The sequence below is a fragment of the Coregonus clupeaformis genome, chromosome 1 (assembly GCF_020615455.1).
Source record: "Coregonus clupeaformis isolate EN_2021a chromosome 1, ASM2061545v1, whole genome shotgun sequence".
Lineage (NCBI taxonomy): Eukaryota > Metazoa > Chordata > Actinopteri > Salmoniformes > Salmonidae > Coregonus > Coregonus clupeaformis.
Window position 1 is genome coordinate 85,485,708 of NC_059192.1, and position 24,189 is coordinate 85,509,896.

Consider the following 24,189-nt stretch of genomic DNA (forward strand, 5'->3'; position numbering starts at 1 on the left):
GGATGGGAGCCGCCCTGCTGGAGGTGATGACTGCAATCCGAGGCTGGGGTCCGCCTCCACCGCTAGCCGCCCAGCCAGCACCATCACCCAGCCATGAGCAGCCAGATCCGTCAGCCAGCCATGAGCAGCCAGATCCGTCAGCCAGCCATGAGCAGCCAGATCCGTCAGCCAGCCATGAGCAGCCAGACCCGTCAGCCAGCCACGAGCAGCCAGATCCGTCAGCCAGCCATGAGCAGCCAGATCCGCCAGCCAGCCATGAGCAGCCAGATCCGTCAGCCAGCCATGAGCAGCCAGATCCGTCAGTCAGCCATGAGCAGCCAGATCCGTCAGCCAGCCATGAGCAGCCAGATCCGTCAGCCAGCCATGAGCAGCCAGATCCGTCAGCCAGCCATGAGCAGCCAGATCCGTCAGCCAGCCATGAGCAGCCAGATCCGTCAGCCAGCCATGAGCAGCCAGATCCGCCAGCCAGCCATGAGCAGCCAGATCCGTCAGCCAGCCATGAGCAGCCAGACCCGTCAGCCAGCCATGAGCAGCCAGATCCGTCAGCCAGCCCGAGCAGCCAGATCCGTCAGCTAGCCATGAGCAGCCAGATCCGTCAGCCAGCCATGAGCAGCCAGATCCGTCAGCCAGCCATGAGCAGCCAGATCCAGTCAGCCAGCCATGAGCAGCCAGATCCGTTAGCCAGCCATGAGCCGTCCAGCCAGGATCCGCCAGAGCCGTCCAGCCAGGATCCGCCAGAGCCGTCCAGCCAGGATCCGCCAGAGCCGTCCAGCCAGGATCCGCCAGAGCCGTCCAGCCGGGATCCGCCAGAGCCGTCCAGTCGGGATCCGCCAGAGCCGTCCAGCCGGGATCCGCCAGAGCCGTCCAGCCGGGATCCGCCAGAGCCGTCCAGCCGGGATCCGCCAGAGCCGTCCAGCCAGGATCCGCCAGAGCCAGCCAGCCGGGATCCGCCAGAGCCGTCCAGCCGGGATCCGCCAGAGCCGTCCAGCCGGGATCCGCCAGAGCCGTCCAGCCGGGATCCGCCAGAGCCGTCCAGCCGGGACCCGCCAGAGCCGTCCAGCCGGGACCCGCCAGTGCCGTCCAGCCGGGACCCGCCAGAGCCGTCCAGCCGGGATCCGCCAGAGCCGTCCAGCCGGGATCCGCCAGAGCCGTCCAGCCGGGATCCGCCAGAGCCGTCCAGCCGGGATCCGCCAGAGCCGTCCAGCCGGGATCCGCCAGAGCCGTCCAGCCGGGATCCGCCAGAGCCGTCCAGCCGGGATCCGCCAGAGCCGTCCAGCCGGGATCCGCCAGAGCCGTCCAGCCGGGATCCGCCAGAGCCGTCCAGCCGGGATCCGCCAGAGCCGTCCAGCCGGGATCCGCCAGAGCCGTCCAGCCGGGACCCGCCAGAGCCGTCCAGCCGGGACCCGCCAGTGCCGTCCAGCCGGGACCCGCCAGAGCCGTCCAGCCGGGATCCGCCAGAGCCGTCCAGCCGGGATCCGCCAGAGCCGTCCAGCCGGGATCCGCCAGAGCCGTCCAGCCGGGATCCGCCAGAGCCGTCCAGCCGGGATCCGCCAGAGCCGACCAGCCGGGAGCCACCAGAGCCGACCAGCCGGGAGCCACCAGAGCCGTCCAGCCAGTATCCGCCATTCAGCCTGGTACTGCCCCTTAGTCCGGTACTGCCCCTTAGTCCGGTACTGCCCCTAGTCCGGTACTGCCCCTTAGTCGGTACTGCCCCCTTAGTCCGGTGCTGCCCCTTAGTCCGGTGCCGCCCCTTAACCCAGTGGGGTTTAGTTGGGGGGTGGTCATGTGGAGGAGGCTAGGGAAGCGGGTGGTGACTAAGGTGGGATGGGGACCACGACCAGGGGCAGAACCGCCACCGTGGACAGACGCCCACCCAGACCCTCCCCTAGACTGTATGCTGGTGCGCCCGGAGTTCGCACCTTTAGGGGGGGGTACTGTCACACTCTGGCTCCAGGACTGTGTGTTAGAGCCAGGGTGTATCTCATTTGGTGGTGTTGGGGTTGGGTGAGTTTCATTTTGTTTGTGTTTAGTGGTGATTGGTCAATGACTCCCAATCGGAGGTAACGAGTGTCAGCTGTCGGCTCGTTATCTCTGATTGGGAGCCATATATATACTGTTGTGTTTCACTGTTTGTTTGTGGGTTTTTGTTCCAGTGTTCCATGTTTCTGTCAGTGTTACAGAGGACTTCACTATCGTCATTTGTTGTTTTTTCGTGGTTGCTTTAATAAAATAAAGTCATCATGTTCACTCGCAACGCTGCGCATTGGTCCGCTCCTTTAGACGATCGTGACACCCATGTGCAGTTGCAAACCGTAGTCTGGCTTTTTTATGGCGGTTTTGGAGCAGTGGCTTCTTCCTTGCTGAGCGGCCTTTCAGGTTATGTCAATATAGGACTTGTTTTACTGTGGATATAGATACTTTTGTACCTGTTTCCTCCAGTATCTTCACAAGGTCCTTTGCTGTTGTTCTGGGATTTATTTGCACTTTTCGCACCAAAGTACGTTAATCTCTAGGAGACAGAACATGTATCCTTCCTGAGTGGTATGACGGCTGCGTGGTCCCATGGTGTTTATACTTGTGTACTATTGTTTGTACAGATGAACGTGGTACCTTCAGGCGTTTGGAAATTGCTCCCAAGGATGAATCAGACTTGTGGAGGTCAACAATTTTTTTTTCTGAGGACTTGGCTGATTTCTTTAGTTTTTCCCATGATGTCAAGCAAAGAGGCACTGAGTTTGAAGGTAGACCTTGAAATACATCCGCAGGTACACCTCCAATTGTCTCAAATGATGTCAGTTAGCCTATCAGAAGCTTCTAAAGCCATGACATCATTTTCTGGAATTTTCCAAGCTGTTTAAAGGCACAGTCAATTTAGTGTATGTAAACTTCTGACCCACTGGAATTGTGATACAGTGAATTATAAGTGAAATAATCTGTCTGTAAACAATTGTTGGAAAAATTACTTGTGTCATACACAAAGTAGATGTCCTAACTGACTTGCCAAAACTATAGTTTGTTAACAAGAAATTTGTGGTGTGGTTGAAAAACTAGTTTTAATGACTCCAACCTAAGTGTATGTAAACTTCCGACTTCAACTGTATATATTACAGTACAGTACTGTAAAGAGCAATGCATTATGGGGGCTCAATGGCATTCCGCTACATTAATTTTTTACTGTAGTCAGGTGTTCCAGTAATATGCTGTACATTTATGTTACTTCTGTGCTGTCAGTAATTTACTGTAAAGTACCTTGTCTAACTATCTTAGCTGGCATGCCTGCTGGCAAGGTTGCTAGACTTTAGAAAATACTGAAATGTATTTAATTATTGGGTTATGATACTACAGATATATATCAGTGTGTCAGTTGTACTAAACTCCTAAGGCGTAAAAGTTCTTAAAGAATCAGTGTACATCATTAATAAAATGACAATTGAACAGGTAAAGAGATATGCTTAGATAACCTATTCAGAAAAATATACATATTTTGACATAAATTAGTCATAATAAATATGGCTCTAGATTGCAGGAAAAAGCTGTTTCAGGTGTTTGAAAAATGCAAAATTCTTCGACTTATGGAGGGGGGACAGCCCACCTTCCGGACCATCCCCCCTCCATCCTCACGTACTTCATGCCCCCTCTAAAATAATAGGTGCATGATGCTGCTGCTTTGAACTTCTCCAGATGCACCAGCAAGGTTATTGTGCTCTTGAGGAGATCCAGTCCCACACATACACACACACACACACACACACACACGCACACACACACACACACACACACACTGATTATACTTTTGATATCTTCTCTCTTGTTTCATTCGCTGGTGTCTTCTCTGTCTTCTTCCATCCTTCGTTAACAATGTAGTTACTTTTTATACATACCATACATTCTTAGACTTGTACCTTATCGGACCGTGTATAAACCTTCTCTGCCAGTACAAACAGTCCCTTCTATTTGTGTTGATTGTCTATTCTCTATGTGCGTCCCAAATGCCACCCTATTCCCTTTTTAGTGCACATAGGGTCAAAATTAGTGCATTAAATAGGGAATAGGGCACCATTTGGGACGCACACTCTGTCTGATTTACTACCACAGTGGTTCACAGATATTTTGTTCAGTGGTCAATTGGTAGTGTTCTATCTGGCCTGTTGACTTCAAAAGCACAGCTCTACTTACTGTGTGTGTGTGTGTGTGTGTGTGTGTGTGTGTGTGTGCCACATATTTGTGTGTGTTGCTGTGGTTGTGTGTGATGCCATGTTTTCTAAAGTGGGTGCTTTAAAGGCTGACCGCATGGCTTTGTTTTTGAAAACCATTTCAACCATATCGCATCACTGGAAACAAAATCAAACGCTGAAACAATGACCCCCAGGTTAAAAGCTGATGTGATGCTAGCAATTACCTTGATACGGAGAGAGGAGAGTGTGTGTCTGTGTGTGTCCTCGTGTGTTTGTGTGTGTGTGCATGCATATGTGTGTGTGCGTGTGTGTGTTGTGATTATAGACTTTAGGGGGATACGATCTCCTAATTGGATAAGAAAAACAATCAAGCCCTACCATTACACTGAAAGGTAATGGTCTACCATTACACTGAAAGGTAATGATCTACCCTGTATTTCACTGAATGGATCAAAGGCAATAGACCACTTCTTTTGATAATGGACGGCGCTCTCTCAGTCCCAAATGGCACTCTATTCCCTTTATAGTGCACTACTTTTGACCAGGGGCCACTACTGTATATAGGGAATAGGGTGCCATTTGGGATTCACTCTCTGGTAAAACGCAGTGAAACTTTCTGTCAAATTGCAGAGGAAGTCATTATTTGATTGAGGATAAAAATGATCAATGGCCATTTAAGTGAGTGGCTGTTTTAAAGTAGATTTTTAATGCTAGGGTTATGTCCTCTCTTGTCATTCTATTTGTAGATCCATTGTAGCCTAAATATCATATATTGCATTGTATTATAACTTATTGTATGACGCTGCAATATTTCTTGTTATGTCTATATCAAATATACACTGAGTGTACAAAATCTCCTATTTTGTTGCCTTACAACCTGGAATTAAAATGGATTTTTTAGGGGTTTGTATCATTTGATTTACACAACATGCCTACCACTTTGAAGATGCAAAATAAAAATGTGTGAAACAAACAAGAAATAAGACACAAAAACAGAAAACTTGAGCGTGCATAACTATTCACCCTCCCAAAGTCAATACTTTGTAGAGCCACCTTTTGCAGCAATTACAGCTGCAAGTCTCTTGGGGTATATCTCTATAAGCTTGGCACATCTAGCCACTGGGATTTTTGCCCATTCTTCAAGACAAAACTGCTCCAGCTCCTTCAAGTTGGATGGGTTCCGCTGGTGTACAACAATCTTTAAGTCATACCACAGATTCTCAATTGGATTGAGGTCTGGGCTTTTTACTAGGCCATTCCAAGACATTTAAATGTTTCCCCTTAAACCACTTGAGTGTTGCTTTAGCAGTAAGCTTAGGGTCATTGTCCTGCTGGAAGGTGAACCTCCATCCCAGTCTCAAATCTCTGGAAGACTGAAACAGGTTTCCCTCAAGAATTTCCACGTATTTAGCACCATCCATCATTCCTTCAATTCTGACCGGTTTCCCAGTCCCTGCCGATGAAAAACATCCCCACAGCATGATGCTGCCACCACCATGCTTCACTGTGGGTATGGTGTTCTCGGGCTGATGAGAGGTGTTGGGTTTGCGCCAGACATAGTGTTTTCCTTGATGGCCAAAAAGCTCAATTTTAGTCATCTGACCAGAGTACCTTCTTCCATATGTTTGGGGAGTCTCCCACATGGCTTTTGGCGAACACTAAATGTGTTTGCTTATTTTTTTCTTTAAGCAATGGCTTTTTTCTGGCCACTCTTCCATAAAGCCCAGCTCTGTGGAGTGTACGGCTTAAAGTGGTCCTATGGACAGATACTAAAATCTCTGCTGTGGCGCTTTGCAGCTCCTTCAAGGTTATCTTTGGTATCTTTGTTGCCTCTCTGATTAATGCCCTCCTTGCCTGGTCCGTGAGTTTTGGTGGGTGGCCCTCTCTTGGTAGGTTTGTTGTGGTGCCATATTCTTTTACATTTTTTATTATGGATTTAATGGTGCTCCGTGGGATGTTCAAAGTTTCTGATATTTTTTTATAACCCAACCCTGATCTGTACTTCTCGACAACTTTGTCCCTGACCTGTTTGGAGAGCTCCTTGGTCTTCATGGTGCCGCTTGCTTGGTGGTGCTCCTTGCTTAGTGGTGTTGTAGACTCTGGGGCCTTTCAGAACAGGTGTATATATACTGAGATCATGTGACAGATCATGTGACACTTAGATTGCACACAGGTGGACTTTATTCAACTCATTATGTGACTTCTGAAGGTAATTGGTTGCACCAGTTCTTATTTAGGGGCTTCATAGCAAAGGGGGTGATTGCATATGCACGCAGCACTTTTCTGTTATTTATTTTTTAGACTTTTTTGAAACACGTTATGTTTTTCATTTCACTTCACCAATTTTGACTATTTTGTGTATGTCCATTACATGAAATCCAAATAAAAATCAATTTAAATTACAGGTTGTAATGCAACAAAATAGGAAAAACGCCAAGGGGGATGAATACTTTTGCAAGGCACTGTATGTGAAAACAACATCCCATACATACTTGAGCAGTCAGCTGACTGACCCTTTCTCTCGTCCCATAGTCCTGATCCGAAGAGTAACATAACATTCCTAACCTACTTAAGGATAAGAGAGCAGTGACCCTTAACCTTTGGCTTCAGGTAATCTTCAAACATACTGTATCTGATCTTCAGGGCGGTCCAAGGGAGTTCTGTTATCACTACCTTAAAACTAGAGTCCTTGATTGAAACAACAACAAAGTGGCCAACCTGTCTCTGTTTTGGTAAAAAGCTGAGGAATGGGCCTGGAGAAATGTAGCCACTGTCAAATGCATAGACAGCGCTATGGATGCAAGGACTGACCATCAATGATATCAAAATTCTAGTTATGTTGGAGGTGACTATAACTATTTGAATACAGATCTGAAAAAAGGACTACTTGTTAAAACGTTTTGAATACAGATCTGAGAAAGCAACTACACAGGAAGTCACTTTTCAGAAACTATTGGATTTGCTGCCTTCAACTAATGGCAGGGTTGCATCTGGAACTGCATGTTGCAGATAGAAATATAATGAATAGAGCACCACGTCTTATAATATGTCAATCTATCTGACAGTAGATCATATTTGATCTACACAATACATTTCTATCTGAACATTCTGTACATTTCCATTCTCCTGAACAGGCCCCAGGTGTAGAAAATAAAGTCAAACCAATCAACCAATGATATTGTGTACAGATAAGAATAAATAAGTTGTGACACTATACTGCACAGCAAATTCTCCAGTGTTATTTACAAACAAGAATTTACACTGACAGTGTTAAATCAACACTGAAAATGTTGAGTCTGTGGACTCATATAGACACCGTAACAGTGTTAAATTAACACACTGCTTAGCGTAAAGCCTTATTCAAATATTTCCCAAAATGCCTGTAGAGTAAATTGTAGAGTTAGCACCCATGACTGTATTTGTTAAGGACAGAGACATCCATTCATCCATTTTTGGTCCTCTGGACTTCACCAAGACAGATCCAAAGCGATTATGTTATTTAAAAAAATTACAACAAATAACAAAATACTAGTGATGGGGAAACACAGCTTACTTAAGGATTGAGGCTTTACAGCCAATTGTGTCGAAAATCTGTTCATTGCCAGAGGCTTTGTTCAACAGTGTACACTAGTGGCACCTGTTGGTCAAAATAATTTAGAACAGCCAAATTATTATAGACGACGTCCCACACACCGTAGCACCTGCACAGGGTAGCCTTTTTGTCTTCTACTGAAACCAATGCCAAATCAATCAGGTAGTTGTTTGACAAAACGAAGCGTCAAACGTTATTGATCACATGCTTCTGATAAAGTGATACAGGCATTGGCACACTGCTTCGAAGTAAACTGCTTAGCGATTCTGACGCATGCCTCGGAGCTCCGGTATCAAACGTAACATCACTACAACATCCATACATATTTCATGAGGCCTTATTTTGAGGGCCTAGTTTTACCCTAATACAGGGGCCTGAAACTCACACACATCACTTTGAACCAAAACCACTCCCATCATTATCATATTTCCCAGCATGCGCTATTGCAAGTTTATTTATAGACTTGTTGGTTTCAATATCTATGTTTGTGCATGTACATTGATTTAGTAATTTATTATTTGTATGCTACTCAAATATACATTACAAACAGTTTCTAAACTAATCCAAAATGTTATTTGGACTTATTGCACCCATTTCTGAAACGGTTGTTCCAGTTAGATGCTTTAGGTAGACTTATATATTTTTTTATAGCTTAGCCTTCCCAATCCTGGCAGTCATTCTGAAAAAGTTTGCTATCCCCACACTGGCTGGATTCCAAATGGATTTACCAATTGCCTTGTAAACCAGCATAATGTGATTTGCACTTTTCACTGTAGTGGTACCCAGTGAGGTTATCCTTTGTACTTTTAGTTATGAGCCCATAATTGGCCAGCAAAAACTTTGCCAAAAAATTGTGGTTGAAGGATTTTGGATATTTGTGTGATCTCGCTCTCTGTGGCCGATATGAGCAAAACGTTTAAACAGGTTAACAATCACAGATGGAATACCAGGGCATGTTCTCAAAGCATGCAGAGACCAGCTGGCAGATGTCTTCCTTGTCCCAGTCTTTAATCCCAACATGTTTCAAGCTGACCACCACTGTCCCTGTTCCCAAGAGCTCCAAAGTAACTTGCCTAAATGACTATCGCCCTGTAGCACTGTAATTGAAGCGCTTTGAAAGGCTGATCATGACACACATCAACACCATTATCCAAGACAGCCTAGACCCACTCCAATTCGCATACCACTCCAACAGATCCACAGATGACGCAATTTCAATTGCACTTTAGACTGCCCTCTCCCACCTGGACAAGAGGAGAAATAACTATGTGAGAATGCTGTTCATAGACTACAGCTCAGTGTTCAATACCATAGTCCCCTCCAAGCTCATCATCAAGCTAGGGCCCCTGGGACTGAACACCTCCCTCTGCAACTGGATCCTGGACTTCCTGATGGGCCAGCCCCAGGTGGTGAGGGTAGCCAACAACACCTCCTCCACGCTGACCCTCAACACGGGGGCCCCTCAGGGGTGTGTGCTTAGTCTCCTCCCGTACTCCCTGTTCACCCACGACTGCATGGCCGTGCATGACTCCTACACCATCATCAAGTTTGCTGACGACACGACAGTGGTAGGCCTGATCACCAACGGCGATGAGTCAGCCTACAGGGAGAAGGTCAGAGACTATTTATTTTTGGGGGTAGATCAGCTTTAATATTGCAGATAGATTGTAAATTGCGTCAATGTAATTGTCTGCATCACTTCCAATCCCCCATTTTCTTTTCTCACAAATATATACAGTTGAAGTCGGAAGTTTACATACACTTAGGTTGGAGTCATTAAAACTCATATTCCAACCACTCCACAAATGTATTGTTAACAAACTATAGTTTTGGCAAGTCGGCTAGGACAAGTCATATTTCCAACAATTGTTTACAGACAGATTATTTCACTTATAATTCACTGTATCACAATTCCAGTGGGTCAGAAGTTTACATACACTAAGTTGACTGTGCCTTTAAACAGCTTGGAAAATTCCAGAAAATGATGTCATGGCTTTAGAAGCTTCTGATAAGCTAATTGACATCATTTGAGTCAATTGGAGGTGTACCTGTGGATGTATTTCAAGGCCTACCTTCAAACTCAGTGCCTCTTTGCTTGACATCACGGGAAAATGAAAAGAAATCAGCCAAGACCTCAGAAAAAAATGTGTAGACCTCCACAATTCTGGTTCATCCTTCGGCGCAATTTCCAAACACCTGAAGGTACCACGTTCATCTGTACAAACAATAGTACGCAAGTATAAACACCATGGGACCACGCAGCCGTCATACCACTCAGGAAGGAGACACGTTCTGTCTCCTAGAGATGAACGTACTTTGGTGAGAAAAGTGCAAATCAATCCCAGAACAACAGCAAAGGACCTTGTGAAGATGCTGGCGGAAACAGGTACAAAAGTATCTATATCCACAGTAAAATGAGTCCTATATCGACATAACCTGAAAAGCCGCTCAGCAAGGAAGAAGCCACTGCTCCAAAACCGCCATAAAGAAGCCAGACTACGGTTTGCAACTGCACATGGGGACAAAGATCATACTTTTTTGGAGAAATGCCTTCTGGTCTGATGAAACAAAAATATAACTGTTTGGCCGTAATGACCATCGTTATGTTTGGAGGAAAAAGGGGGACGCTTGCAAGCCAAAGAACACCATGTCAACTGTGAAGTAGGGGGGTGGCAGCATCATGTTGTGGGGGTGCTTTTTTGCAGGAGTGGTGCACTTCACAAAATAGATGGCATCATGAGGAAGGAAAATTATGTGGATATATTCAGTCAGAAAGTTAAAGCTTGGTCGCAAATGGGTCTTCCAAATGGACAATGACCCCAAGCATACTTCCAAAGTTGTGGTAAAATGGCTTAAGGACAACAATGTCAAGGTATTAGAGTGGCCATCATAAAGCCCTGACCTCAATCCTATAGAACATTTGTGGGCAGAACTGAAAAAGCATGTGCGAGCAAGGAGGCCTACAAACCTGACTGAGTTACACCAGCTCTGTCAGGAGGAATGGGCCAAAATTCATCCAACTTATTGTGGGAAGCTTGTGGAAGGCTACCCGAAACGTTTGACCCTTCATTTACATATCTACCCCAAGTACCTCGTACCTCGTACCTCTGCACATTGATCTGGTACTGATACTCTCTGTATATAGCTTCATTCTTGTGTATTTTATTTTATTCCTCTTGTGTTAGTTACTATTTTGTTTTGTATTATAATTTTTTTACTCTGCATCGTTGGGAAAGGTTCGTAAGCGAGCATTTCACACCAGTTGTATTCAGTGTATGTGATAAATACAATTTCATTTGATTTCATTAGGGTCAAACTAGGCCATCAAAATAAGGCCTGATGAAATAGGTATGGTATTGTGTTAAATACATGTTTTTTCAATGATAACATATTCACTTAGGAACTCACTTGGCAAAGTCCATAGGACCAAAATTAGATGAGTGCAACATCCATGTCTCTGTCACCAACAAATATAGTCATGGGGTGGTAATTCTACAATTTGCTTGAAAGGCACTCTGGGAAATATTTGAATAAGGCTCTACACTAAGCAGTGTGTTAATTTAACACTTTTCCAGTGTCTATATGGGTCCATAGACTCCACACTTTCAGTGTTGATTTAAAACTCTCAGTGTTAATTATTATTATGAATTATAATTATTTTAACATAAAAAAGTGTCTTATCATAAGTCCATGTTCCAGGTAATTTCTTTTGTAGATCCATATACAGTATATGCCTCAATGCTAAATGGAAAGATAAGGGAGATATAATTCCCTTGTTTGATTCGGTGCTTATCTTTTCCATTAATTTGGGAATGAGGGATATACCTGAACCTACAGTACATAACTGATGGCATTGGACAGATGCATTTTAATGGAGGAAGAAGGAAATTATGTTTGTTTCAGCATCACTGGAAGAACGTTCAGGCCTGACTGTTGCTCAATGACTGACAAAACATTTGAGACCCTGATGTTCATCAGATGCAATCCCCATCTTAAATGATTAACCAAGATCTAAAATGACCGTTAAAGAACCATAGGCTATGACAATGATGTAAAGAGTAATGTAAAGCATGATATAAGGAAACGCTGAAAAAATAAATGTTAAACAATAAAACAAAATCTGTTTGGTTTATATTGGTAATAATTTCCAGTATTTCGATTGATACAGTTTAATGTAAAAAAAAAAAATCTTCAATCATTAAATATTTCATTCTAGGCTATTAAGATTCTTATCTGAAAGCCCTCCAAACCATGTGCATTAAACTAACTGTTCTAGTTTTTTTTCATCAAATATTTGGCAGCCATCAAATATATACTGAACAAAAATATAAATGCAACATGCAACAATTTCAAAGATTTTGCTGAGTTACAGTTATAAGGAAATCAGTGGTATAGTACACTTGGTCTGCGGTTGTGAGGCCGGTTGGACGTACTAACAATTCTCTAAAACGACAGTAGAGAAATTAATATTAAATTCTCTGGAAACAGCTCTGGTGGACATTCCTGCAGTCAGCATGGCAATTGCACGCTCCCTCAAAACTTGAGACATCTGTGGCATTGTGTTGCGTGACAAAACTGCACATTTTAGAGTGGCCTTTTATTGTCCCCAGCACAAGGTGCACCTGTGAAATGATCATGCTGTGTAATCAGCTTCTTGATATGCCACATCTGTCAGGTGGATGGATTATCTTGACAAAGGATAAAATGCTCGCTAACAGGGATGTAAACAAATTTGTGCACTACATTTGAGAGAAATAAGCTTTTTCTGCGTATGGAACATTTCTGGGAACTTTTATTTCAGCTCATGAAACATGGGACCAACACTTTACATGTTGCGTTTACATTTTTGTTCAGTGTATATATCTCTCGATATATACAGTACCAGTCAAAAGTTTGGACACACCTACTCATTCAATGGTTTTTCTTTATTTTTACTATTTTCTACATTGTAGAATAATAGTGAAGACATCAAAACTATGAAATAACACATACGGAAACATGTAGTAACCCAAAATGTGTTAAACAAATCAAAATATATTTTAGATTTTAGATTCTTCAAAGTAGCCACCCTTTACCTTGATGACAGCTTTTCACACTCTTGGTATTCTCTCATCCAGCATCCAACAGTCTTGAAGGAGTTCCCACATATGCTGAGCATTTGTTGGCTGCTATTCCTTTACTCTGCGGTCCAACTCATCCCAAACCACCTCAATTGGGTTGATGTCGGGTGATTGTGGAGGCCAGGTCATCTGATGCAATACTCCATCACTCTCCTTCTTGGTCAAATAGCCCTTACACAGCCTGGAGGTGTGTTTGGGTCATTGTCCTGTTGAAAAACAAATGATAGTCCCACTAAGCGCAAACCAGATGGGATGGCGTATCGTTGTAGAATGCTGTGGTAGCCATGCTGGTTAAGTGTGCCTTGAATTCTAAATAAATCAATGACAGTGTCACCAGCAAAGCACCCCCACACCATCACACCTACTCTTCCATGCTTCAATGTGGGAACCATTCACCTACTCTGCATCTCACAAAGACACGGCGGTTGGAACCAAAAATCTCCAATTTGGACTCATCAGACCAAAGGACAGATTTCCACCGGTCGAATGTCCATTGCTCGTGTTTCTTGGCCCAAGCAAGTCTCTTCTTCTCATTGGTGTCCTTTAGTAGTGGTTTCTTTGCAGGAATTCGACCATGAAGGCCTGATTCATGCAGTCTCCTCTGAACAGTTGATGTTGAGATGTGTCTGTTACTTGAACTCCGTGAAGCATTTATTTGGGCTACAATATGAGGTGCAGTTAACTCTAATGAACTTATCCTCTGCAGCAGAGGTAACTCTGGGTCTTCCTTTCCTGTGGCGGACCTCATGAGAGCCAGTTTAATTTGTAGCGCTTGATGGTTTTTGCGACTGCACTTGAAGAAACTTTAAAAGTTCTTGAAATGTTCCATATTGACTGACCTTAATTTCTTAAAGTAATGATAGACTGTCATTTCTCTTTGCTTATTTGAGCTGTTCTTGCCACAATATGGACTTGGTCTTTTACCAAATAGGGATATCTTCTGTATACCACCCCTACCTTGTCACAATACAACTGATTGGCTCAAACGCATTAAGAAGGAAAGACATTCCACAAATTAACTTTTAACAAGGCACACCTGTTAATTGAAATACATTCCAGGTGACTACCTCATGAAGCTGGTTGAGAGAATGCCAAGAGTGTGCAAAGCTGTCATCAAGGCAAAGGGTGGCTACTTTGAAGATTCTCAAATTTGGTTAACACTTTTTGGGTTACTACATGATTCCATGTGTGTTATCTCTTCACTATTATTCTACAATATAGAAAATAGTACAAATAAAGAAAAACCCTTGAATGAGTAGGTGTGTCCAAACTTTTGACTGGTACTGTATATATATATATATACATATATATTTTTTTATATAAGTTGCATATATTCAAATACCTTCAAATATTATTTGTTTTCCTGAGAGGTATTCAAAATACTAACAAAATATTAAAATATTATTTATTTTTCTGAAACCTGTATTTGAATATCAAAGGAAATAGTTGCCAATAGTTGCCTTTAGTTGATTCTCTATATTCGACTACCTCGAGTATTTGAAAAGTTAGTATTTTCAAATAAACTACAAAATACAATTTTCTGCCCAGGTCTGCTGCCAACTAATATCAACACTTATATTTTATTTGGGAGAAATGTTTCTGTCTTCTGTAACTTTAAGAAACATTGGCTTGTGCCTTGAAATTCCATTACCAAAAACCCATATATCTTTAAGTTATTTTCAAATTTCTCTCCCTCATGACGAGGGAGGATAATGAAAGTTCACAGAAGTAAGAAATAAAGGTAGATCATCAATTAGTTATAGTGTTTTTACTAATATACATTTTGTTTATGAATTCTTAAGTAATTAAAACTTGATATGCCTTTACCAAATCGTTAATGGAATTTCCGAAAAATCAGTAATTGAATTTCTGCAATTGAATTGGCTACACTGGGAAATAATATCAGTAGTAGTCACAAACCACAGTTTGGTTCACAAGTTTAGACAACACAGTACAGTACAGTACAGCAAAGTGGAGTACAGTGCAGTAAAGAAAAGTAAAGTGTAGTTCAGTACAGTACTGTTCTGTACAGTAGAGTAGAGTTCAGTAAAATACACAGTAGAGCGCACTAGAGTTGATACACTATTTACTGTATTGTACTGTACTGTACTATAATCTACTTTACTCTGCTGTACTGTACTAACTCTACTGTACTGTCTGAACTACACTCTACTTTACTCTACTCTATTGTACTCTACTGTACTGAGCTCTACTGTGCTGTACTTTGATGTGAAACATAGATGTCTATGATTGGTTCAGATTTGGTCCGGTCCAGACCAACCAAATTTGGTCTTGTTTGGGGACAGAGCCATTAAAATAATAGCCAGTGTGTAGAATAATACCCAAATACGCAAAGGAGGATATTGCATATTTATACCTTTGTGTACCTATTTAGGATACATCACCATGAAGAAAATGATAATTATGCATTTCTGTGTAATACCAATCATGGACATATTATTACATTCCGTTACCGCAATTCCCTTACCGGGTGTAAATCCACTTCACTTACTGTAGTTCAATAACCAAAATTGATTTTTTCTATGTCAATGTGTCATGTCATAGCTGACACCCCATTCTTTCTGCAGACATAATTGAATCTTAATTCGGAGCAGATATTTATCAGAGTTTTTGAAAAACATGGACACATAAAAAACTGAGGGAGATTTTACAGAGATTCTGTTACCAAACTTTGCATCCGCACAGTTCTTCCAGTAAATGTGTTTTTGTAAAATGCTCAGTGTAAAATGTTAAAAGTAGTTATTGTGCATAGAGTTGTATGGTTTGTTAAACTTTGAAATCAATGGGTTTTGTTTGGCATACATTTTAAGTGAAAACCTGAGTCTCAGCGCAATTCCGTTACCTTGGAATTGCCCTTGTAAGTTATATTCTTCAAGAATCATTGGGTATATAATTTATAATTTATAAGTCCAAAAATGGATGTAGCAACTAAGGATTCTAGCTTTAATATTTTCTCTTGAGTTAGGCTGATGTGTGGAAATGTGTGTTTATTTATTTATTTTTTACTCTGAGAATACAGTCTGTCTCCGTCTCAAATTGCACTATATTCCCTATATAGTGCACTACTTTTGACCAGAGCCCTTGTAAAACATAGTGCACTATATAGTGACATTTGGGACGCACACTCTGTTGTTGTTTGTCATAATGAGGTGTCATAACCATCCAAGTGAAAATAGATGAGAATATAGGTGTTTGGTTTATCCCATAAACACCATATGTAGCAGGCCAAACCACTCTGTCTCCAGAGACACTGGGTCTGTCCCCAACTTCACCAAAAATGTAGTAATCACTGTCCTAAAGAAAGGACTATTCATAGCAAAACTAAAGTGCAAAACAACCATTAACAAAATCTATGGATGAATCTCAATTGTATCTCCTTAATTCCATGTGTCCTCTCTCCTCACTTCCTTGTCAAAGTACATTGGAGAATATATGAGGTTCCTTACCATATGAGCTCAATCACTTCCTGATCATGACTGATGTCACTTCCTGTTTCCTGAAGATGACAGTGCGGGGTGGGTGGCCTCCCTCTGCCCTGTGTGCGTGGGTGGTACTGCTCCTGTTGGTGGTCTCAGGCGAACCCTACCGGACCCCCTACGACCAGGAACAAGATCAGAACAGAGAGAGAACAGACCACAGGACAGACCCCAGGACAAACCCCAGGGTCTACCACAGAGATGCCAGGTACTACTGCATACTACCCCTCTGATACTACCCCTCTGATACTACCTGTCCAAGTGGCACCATACATTTAACATTTTAGTCTTTTAGCAGATACTCTTATCCAGAGCGACTTACAGGAGCAATTAGGGTTAAGTGCCTTGCTCAAGGGCACATCGACAGATTTTTCACCTAGTCGGCTCGGGGATTAGAACCAGCGACCTTTCGGTTACTGGCACAACGCTCTTAACCACTAAGCTACCTGCCGCGCCACCATATTACCTATATAGTGCACTACCATTGACCAGGCTCCCTATATGGGCCAAAAGTATTGCATAAAATAGGGAATAGGGTGCTATTTGGGATGTATTGACATTGTTTTCTATGGCCCCTGGTAGTGAGGTAAGGGGTAAAGACTGTCTGCGGTGTTGTGACCCTGGAGAGCAGCCCCCTCCTCAGTATGCCAACCCCCACTACCCACAACAGTACCCACAGTACCAGGCAGTGCCACAGATCAACATCACCATCCTCAAAGGTAGGTGGGTCACCTGCACTACTACTCACTACCACATTAAGTTAAGTTCAAGTTAAGGAACTTGAATTGATGTACTTAAACTTAACCTTGTTCCCAGGCTCAATTTCTAGAGAGAGCTGGTTGGTGGACGCAATTAACTTGAATTTAACTTCAACCGTTTGCAGCATCTGAATCACTAGGGAACAGCACTTTCCATTTAAAAGGTTGCACAAGAACATCAAATGAGTGGTCCAGTGTAGCAGAAAGCAGATTGGTTCACTTGCCTTAAAGGGTCGAATAGCAAATGGGTCTGAAGTTAGCAGCTGAAGGTCGCAACTAGCAACTGCACACAAGGCTTTCGAGAGTCAGCGAGACTCTCATACCTTTGTAACCAGAATAATGTCTCTGCCAAGATCAGTTCAGGGTCAGGCTAAACCACACAGGCATGCAGGGTCTGTGGCAAGCAGGGTGAGCTTGGTGACTCTCCACAAAGATGAGACGGGACAAAAGCTTTGGGTTTGTGGGTTAGTAAATTGTTTCCCAGGGTTAGAAAAAGTAGTGGGTTAGGCCTCACTGGTGGGTTGTGAAAAGTTTCTACTGGGTCTCAGCTTTAAGACTGGACTGCATCTGCATTCCAAATGGCACCCTATTCAATACATAGTTCCTATGGGCCCTGGTCAAAAGAAGTACACTATATAAGGAATAGGGTGCCATTTGGGACTCAGGCTGTGTCTTGGGGGATAATGATGAGGTGATTAAAGGCTTTGGTAGAAAACATGTTTGGGAACCAGTGGGTTAGGAGAGGGGACAACAGCTGTGGGTATTTGTATCTGCCACGTTACAGTGAGGGGAAAAGTATTTGATCCCCTGCTGATTTTGTACGTTTGCCCACTGACAAAGAAATGATCAGTCTATAATTTTAATGGTAGGTTTATTTGAACAGTGAGAGACGTTACTGTCTGTACCAGTAAGTACAGACAGTAACGTTAGTATAAATCCCCCCGCACAGTCCCCGCAGCCGGACAACTTTCTCATGGCTTCTGGAGGGAAATACTGTTGGAATGCTCAACCGGTGTCGCTCATTCAGCCGACAGAAACCTTCAACCGGTTTTCCCCATTATGTAGCGAGTCGGAGTCTGAGTCTGAGTCTTCTCTTGTCTCTACTCCTCCCGTTACGGGGTCTGAGACGCCGAAGGCTCCCACCATTAGCTCTGACAAATTGAAAACCCTAGTCATTGGCGACTCCATTACCCGCAGTATTAGACTTAAAACGAATCACCCAGCGATCATACACTGTTTACCAGGGGGCAGGGCTACCGACGTTAAGGCTAATCTAAAGATGGTGCTGGCTAAAGCTAAAACTGGCGAGTGTAGAGAGTATAGAGATATTGTTATCCACGTCGGCACCAACGATGTTAGGATGAAACAGTCAGAGGTCACCAAGTGCAACATAGCTTCAGCTTGTAAATCAGCTAGAAAGATGTGTCGGCATCGAGTAATTGTCTCTGGCCCCCTCCCAGTTAGGGGAAGTGACGAGCTCTACAGCAGAGTCTCAGCACTCAATCGCTGGTTGAAAACTGTTTTCTGCCCCTCCCAAAAGATAACATTTGTGGATAATTGGCCCTCTTTCTGGGACTCACCCACAAACAGGACCAAGCCTGACCTGCTGAGGAGTGACGGACTCCATCCTAGCTGGAGGGGTGCTCTCCTCTTATCTACCAACATAGATAGGGCTCTAACTCCTCTAGCCCCACAGTGAAATAGGGTGCAGGCCAGGCAGCAGGCTGTTAGCCAACCTGCCAGCTTAGTGGAGTCTGCCAATAGCATAGTCAGTGTAGTCAGCTCAGCCATACCCATTGAGACTGTGTCTGTGCCTCGACCTAGGTTGGGCAAAACTAAACATGGCGGTGTTCACCCTAGCAATCTTATTAGGATAAAGACCTCCTCCATTCCTGCCATTATTGAAAGAGATCGTGATACCTCACATCTCAAAATAGGGTTACTTAATGTTAGATCCCTCACTTCAAAGGCAGTCATAGTCAATGAACTAATCACTGATCATAATCTTGATGTGATTGGCCTGACTGAAACATGGCTTAAGCCTGATGAATTTGCTGTGTTAAATGAGGCCTCACCTCCTGGTTACACTAGTGACCATATTCCCCGTGCATCCCGCAAAGGCGGAGGTGTTGCTAACATTTACGATAGCAAATTTCAATTTACAAAAAAAAATGGCGTTTTCATCTTTTGAGCTTCTAGTCATGAAATCTATGCAGCCTACTCAATCACTTTTTATAGCTACTGTTTACAGGCCTCCTGGGCCATATACAGCGTTCCTCTCTGAGTTTCCTGAATTCCTATCAGACCTTGTAGTCATAGCAGATCATATTCTAATTTTTGGTGATTTTAATATTCACATGGAGAAGTCCACAGACCCACTCCAAAAGTCTTTCGGAGCCATCATCGACTCAGTGGGTTTTGTCCAACATGTCTCTGGACCTACTCACTGCCACAGTCATACTCTGGACCTAGTTTTGTCCCATGGAATAAATGTTGTAGATCTTAATGTTTTTCCACAAAATCCTGGACTATCGGACCACCATTTTATTACGTTTGCAATCGCAACAAATAATCTGCTCAGACCCCAACCAAGGAGCATCAAAAGTCGTGCTATAAATTCTCAGACAACACAAAAATTCCTTGATGCCCTTCCAGACTCCTTCTGCCTACCCAAGGACGTCAGAGGACAAAAATCAGTTAACCACTTAACTGAGGAACTCAATTTAACCTTGCGCAATACCCTAGATCCAGTGCTTTGAAAGACTGGTCATGGCTCACATCAACAGCATAATCCCAGAAACCCTAGACCCACTCCAATTTGCATACCGCCCCAACAGATCCACAGATGATGCAATCTCTATCGCACTCCACACTGCCCTTTCCCACCTGGACAAGAGGAACACCTACGTGAGAATGCTATTCATTGACTACAGCTCAGCATTCAACACCATAGTGCCCTCTAAGCTCATCACTAAGCTAAGGATCCTGGGACTAAACACCTCCCTCTGCAACTGGATCCTGGACTTCCTGACGGGCCGCCCCAGGTGGTAAGGGTAGGTAACAACACATCTGCCACACTGATCCTCAACACGGGGGCCCCTCAGGGGTGCGTGCTCAGTCCCCCTCCTGTACTCTCTGTTCACCCATGACTGCATGGCCAGGCACGACTCCAACACCATCATTAAGTTTGCCGACGACACAACAGTGGTAGGCCTGATCACCGACAACGATGAGACAGCCTATAGGGAGGAGGTCAGAGATCTGGCCGTGTGGTGCCAGGACAACAACCTCTCCCTCAACGTGACCAAGACAAAGGAGATGATTGTGGACTACAGGAAAAAAAGAGGACTGAGCACGCCCCCATTCTCATCGACGGGGCTGTAGTGGAACAGGTTGAGAGCTTCAAGTTCCTTGGTGTCCACATCACCAACGAACTATCATGGTCCAAGCACACCAAGACAGTCGTGAAGAGGGCACGACAAAGCCTATTCCCCCTCAGGAGACTAAAAAGATTTGGCATGGGTCCTCAGATCCTCAAAAAAATTCTACAGCTGCACCATCGAGAGCATCCTGACTGGTTGCATCACCGCCTGGTATGGCAACTGCTTGGCCTCTGACCGCAAGGCACTACAGAGGGTAGTGCGTACGGCCCAGTACATCACTGGGGCAAAGCTCCCTGCCATCCAAGACCTCTATACCAGGCGGTGTCAGAGGAAGGCCCTCAAAATTGTCAAAGACTCCAGCCACCCTAGTCATAGACTGTTCTCTCTGCTACCGCACGGCAAGCGGTACCGGAGTGCCAAGTCTAGGTCCAAAAGACTTCTCAACAGCTTCTACCCACAAGCCATAAGACTCCTGAACAGCTAATCATGGCTACCCGGACTATTTGCACTGCCCCCCACCCCATCCTTTTTACGCTGCTGCTACTCTGTTAAGTATTTATGCATAGTCACTTTAACTCTACCCACATGTACATATTACCTCAACTACCTCAACTAGTCGGTGCCCCCGCACATTGACTCTGCACCGTTACCCCCTGTATATATAGCCTCCCTACTGTCACTTTATTTTACTTCTGCTCTTTGTTTTTCTCAACACTTTTTTTTTGTTGTTGTTTTATTCTTACTTTTTTTGTTTAAAATAAACGCACTGTTGGTTAAGGGCTGTAAGTAAGCATTTCACTGTAATGTCTGCACTTGTTGTATTCGGCGCATGTGACCAATAAAATTTGATTTGATTTGATTTGATTTGATTTGAGATGCAGTTGCACCCCTAAAAACGAAAAACATTTGTCATAAGAAACTAGCTCCCTGGTATACAGAAAATACCCGAGCTTTGAAGCAAGCTTCCAGGAAATTGGAACGGAAATGGCGCCACACCAAACTGGAAGTCTTCCGACTAGCTTGGAAAGACAGTACCGTGCAGTACCGAAGAGCCCTCACTGCTGCTCGATCATCCTACTTTTCCAACTTAATCGAGGAAAATAAGAATAATCCAACATTTCTTTTTGATACTGTTGCAAAGCTAACTAAAAAGCAGCATTCCCAAGAGAGGATGGCTTTCACTTCAGCAGTAATAAATTCATGAACTTCTTTGAGGAAAAGATCATGACCATTAGAAAGCAAATTACGGACTCCTCTTTGAATCTGCGTATTCCTCCAGGGCTTAGCTGTCCTGGATCTGCACAGACCTGCGAGGGCCTGGGATCGGGAGAGACACTTAAGTGTTTTAGTACTATATCTCTTGACACAATGATGAAAATAATCATGGCCTCTAAACCTTCAAGCTGCATACTGGATCCTATTCCTACTAAACTGCTGAAGGAGCTGCTTCCTGTGCTTGGCCCTCCTATGTTGAACATAATAAACAGCTCTCTATCCACCGGATGTGTACCAAACTCACTAAAAGTGGCAGTGATAAAGCCTCTCTTGAAAAAGCCAAACCTTGACCCGGAAAATATAAAAAACTATCGGCCTATATCGAATCTTCCATTCCTCTCAAAAATTTTAGAAAAAGCTGTTGCGCAGCAACTCACTGCCTTTCTGAAGACAAACAATGTGTACGAAATGCTTCAGTCTGGTTTTAGACCCCATCATAGCACTGAGACTGCACTTGTGAAGGTGGTAAATGACCTTTTAATGGCGTCAGACCGAGGCTCTGCATCTGTCCTCGTGCTACTAGACCTTAGTGCTGCCTTTGACACCATCGATCACCACATTCTTTTGGAGAGACTGGAAACCCAAATTGGTCTACACGGACAAGTTCTGGCCTGGTTTAGATCTTACCTGTCGGAAAGATATCAGTTTGTCTCTGTGAATGGTCTGTCCTCCGACAAATCAACTGTACATTTCGGTGTTCCTCAAGGTTCCGTTTTAGGACCACTATTGTTTTCACTATATATTTTACCTCTTGGGGATGTTATTCGAAAACATAATGTTAACTTTCACTGCTATGCGGATGACACACAGCTGTACATTTCAATGAAACATGGTGAAGCCCCAAAATTGCCCTCGCTAGAAGCCTGTGTTTCAGACATAAGGAAGTGGATGGCTGAAAACTTTTTACTTTTAAACTCGGACAAAACAGAGATGCTTGTTCTAGGTCCCAAGAAACAAAGAGATCTTCTGTTAAATCTGACAATTCATCTTGATGGTTGTAAAGTCGTCTCAAATAAAACTGTGAAGGACCTCGGCGTTACTCTTGACCCTGATCTCTCTTTTGACGAACATATCAAGACTGTTTCAAGGACAGCTTTTTTCCATCTACGTAACATTGCAAAAATCAGAAATTTTCTGTCCAAAAATGATGCAGAAAAATTTATCCATGCATTTGTTACTTCTAGGTTAGACTACTGCAATGCTCTATTTTCCGGCTACCCGGATAAAGCACTAAATAAACTTCAGTTAGTGCTAAATACGGCTGCTAGAATCCTGACTAGAACCAAGAAATTTGATCATATTACTCCAGTGCTAGCTTCCCTACACTGGCTTCCTGTTAAGGCAAGGGCTGATTTCAAGGTTTTACTGTTAACCTATAAAGCGTTACATGGGCTTGCTCCTACCTATCTTTCCGAGTTGGTCCTGCCGTACATACCAATACGTACGCTACGGTCACAAGACGCAGGCCTCCTAATTGTCCCTAGAATTTCTAAGCAAACAGCGGGAGGCAGGGCTTTCTCCTATAGATCTCCATTTTTATGGAACAGTCTGCCTACCCATGTGAGAGACGCAGACTCGGTCTCAACCTTTAAGTCTTTACTGAAGACTTATCTCTTCAGTAGGTCATATGATTGAGTGTAGTCTGGCCCAGGAGTGTGAAGGTGAACGGAAAGGCTCTGGAGCAACGAACAGCCCTTGCTGTCTCTGCCGGGCCGGTTCCCCTCTCCACTGGGGTTCTCTGCCTCTAACCCTGTTGCAGGGGCTGAGTCACTGGCTTGCTGGTGCTCTTTCATGCCGTCCCTGGGAGGGGTGCGTCACTTGAGTGGGTTGAGTTACTGACGTGATCTTCCTGTCTGGGTTGGCGCCCCCCCTTGGTTTGTGCTGTGGTGGAGACCTCTGTGGGCTATACTCGGCCTTGTCTCAGGATTGTAAGTTGGTGGTTGAGGATATCCCTCTAGTGGTGCGGGGGCTGTGCTTTGGCGGAGTGGGTGGGGTTATATCCTTCCTGTTTGGCCCTGTCCGGGGGTTTCTTCAGATGGGGCCACAGTGTCTCCGGACCGCTCCTGTCTCAGCCTCCAGTATTTATGCTGCAGTAGTTTATGTGTCGGGGGCTGGGGTTAGTTGGTTATACCTGGAGTACTTCTCCTGTCTTATCCAGTGTCCTGTGTGAATTTAAGTATGCTCTCTCTAATTCTCTCGTTCTCTCTTTCTCTCTGAGAACCTGAGCCCTAGGACCATACGTCAGGACTACCGGGCATGATGACACCTTGCTGTCCCCAGTCCGCCTGGCCTTGCTGCTATTCCAGTTTCAACTGTTCTGCCTGCGGTTACGAAACCCCTACCTGTCCCAGACCTGCTGTTTTCAACTCTTAATGATCGGCTATGAAAA

The 24,189-nt window shown here is 44.0% G+C and overlaps 1 protein-coding gene across 1 annotated transcript in view; it reads left to right on the forward strand.

The window, feature by feature from the left end:
- Window positions 1-24,189, forward strand: part of LOC121575695 (complement C1q tumor necrosis factor-related protein 1) — a 52,810-nt gene that overhangs the window by 23,673 nt on the left and 4,948 nt on the right. The window contains exons 2-3 of the mRNA XM_041888979.1: window positions 16,411-16,592; window positions 16,967-17,103. Of these exons, the coding sequence (XP_041744913.1) occupies window positions 16,411-16,592; window positions 16,967-17,103 (319 nt within the window). The remainder of the gene's footprint in view (window positions 1-16,410; window positions 16,593-16,966; window positions 17,104-24,189) is intronic.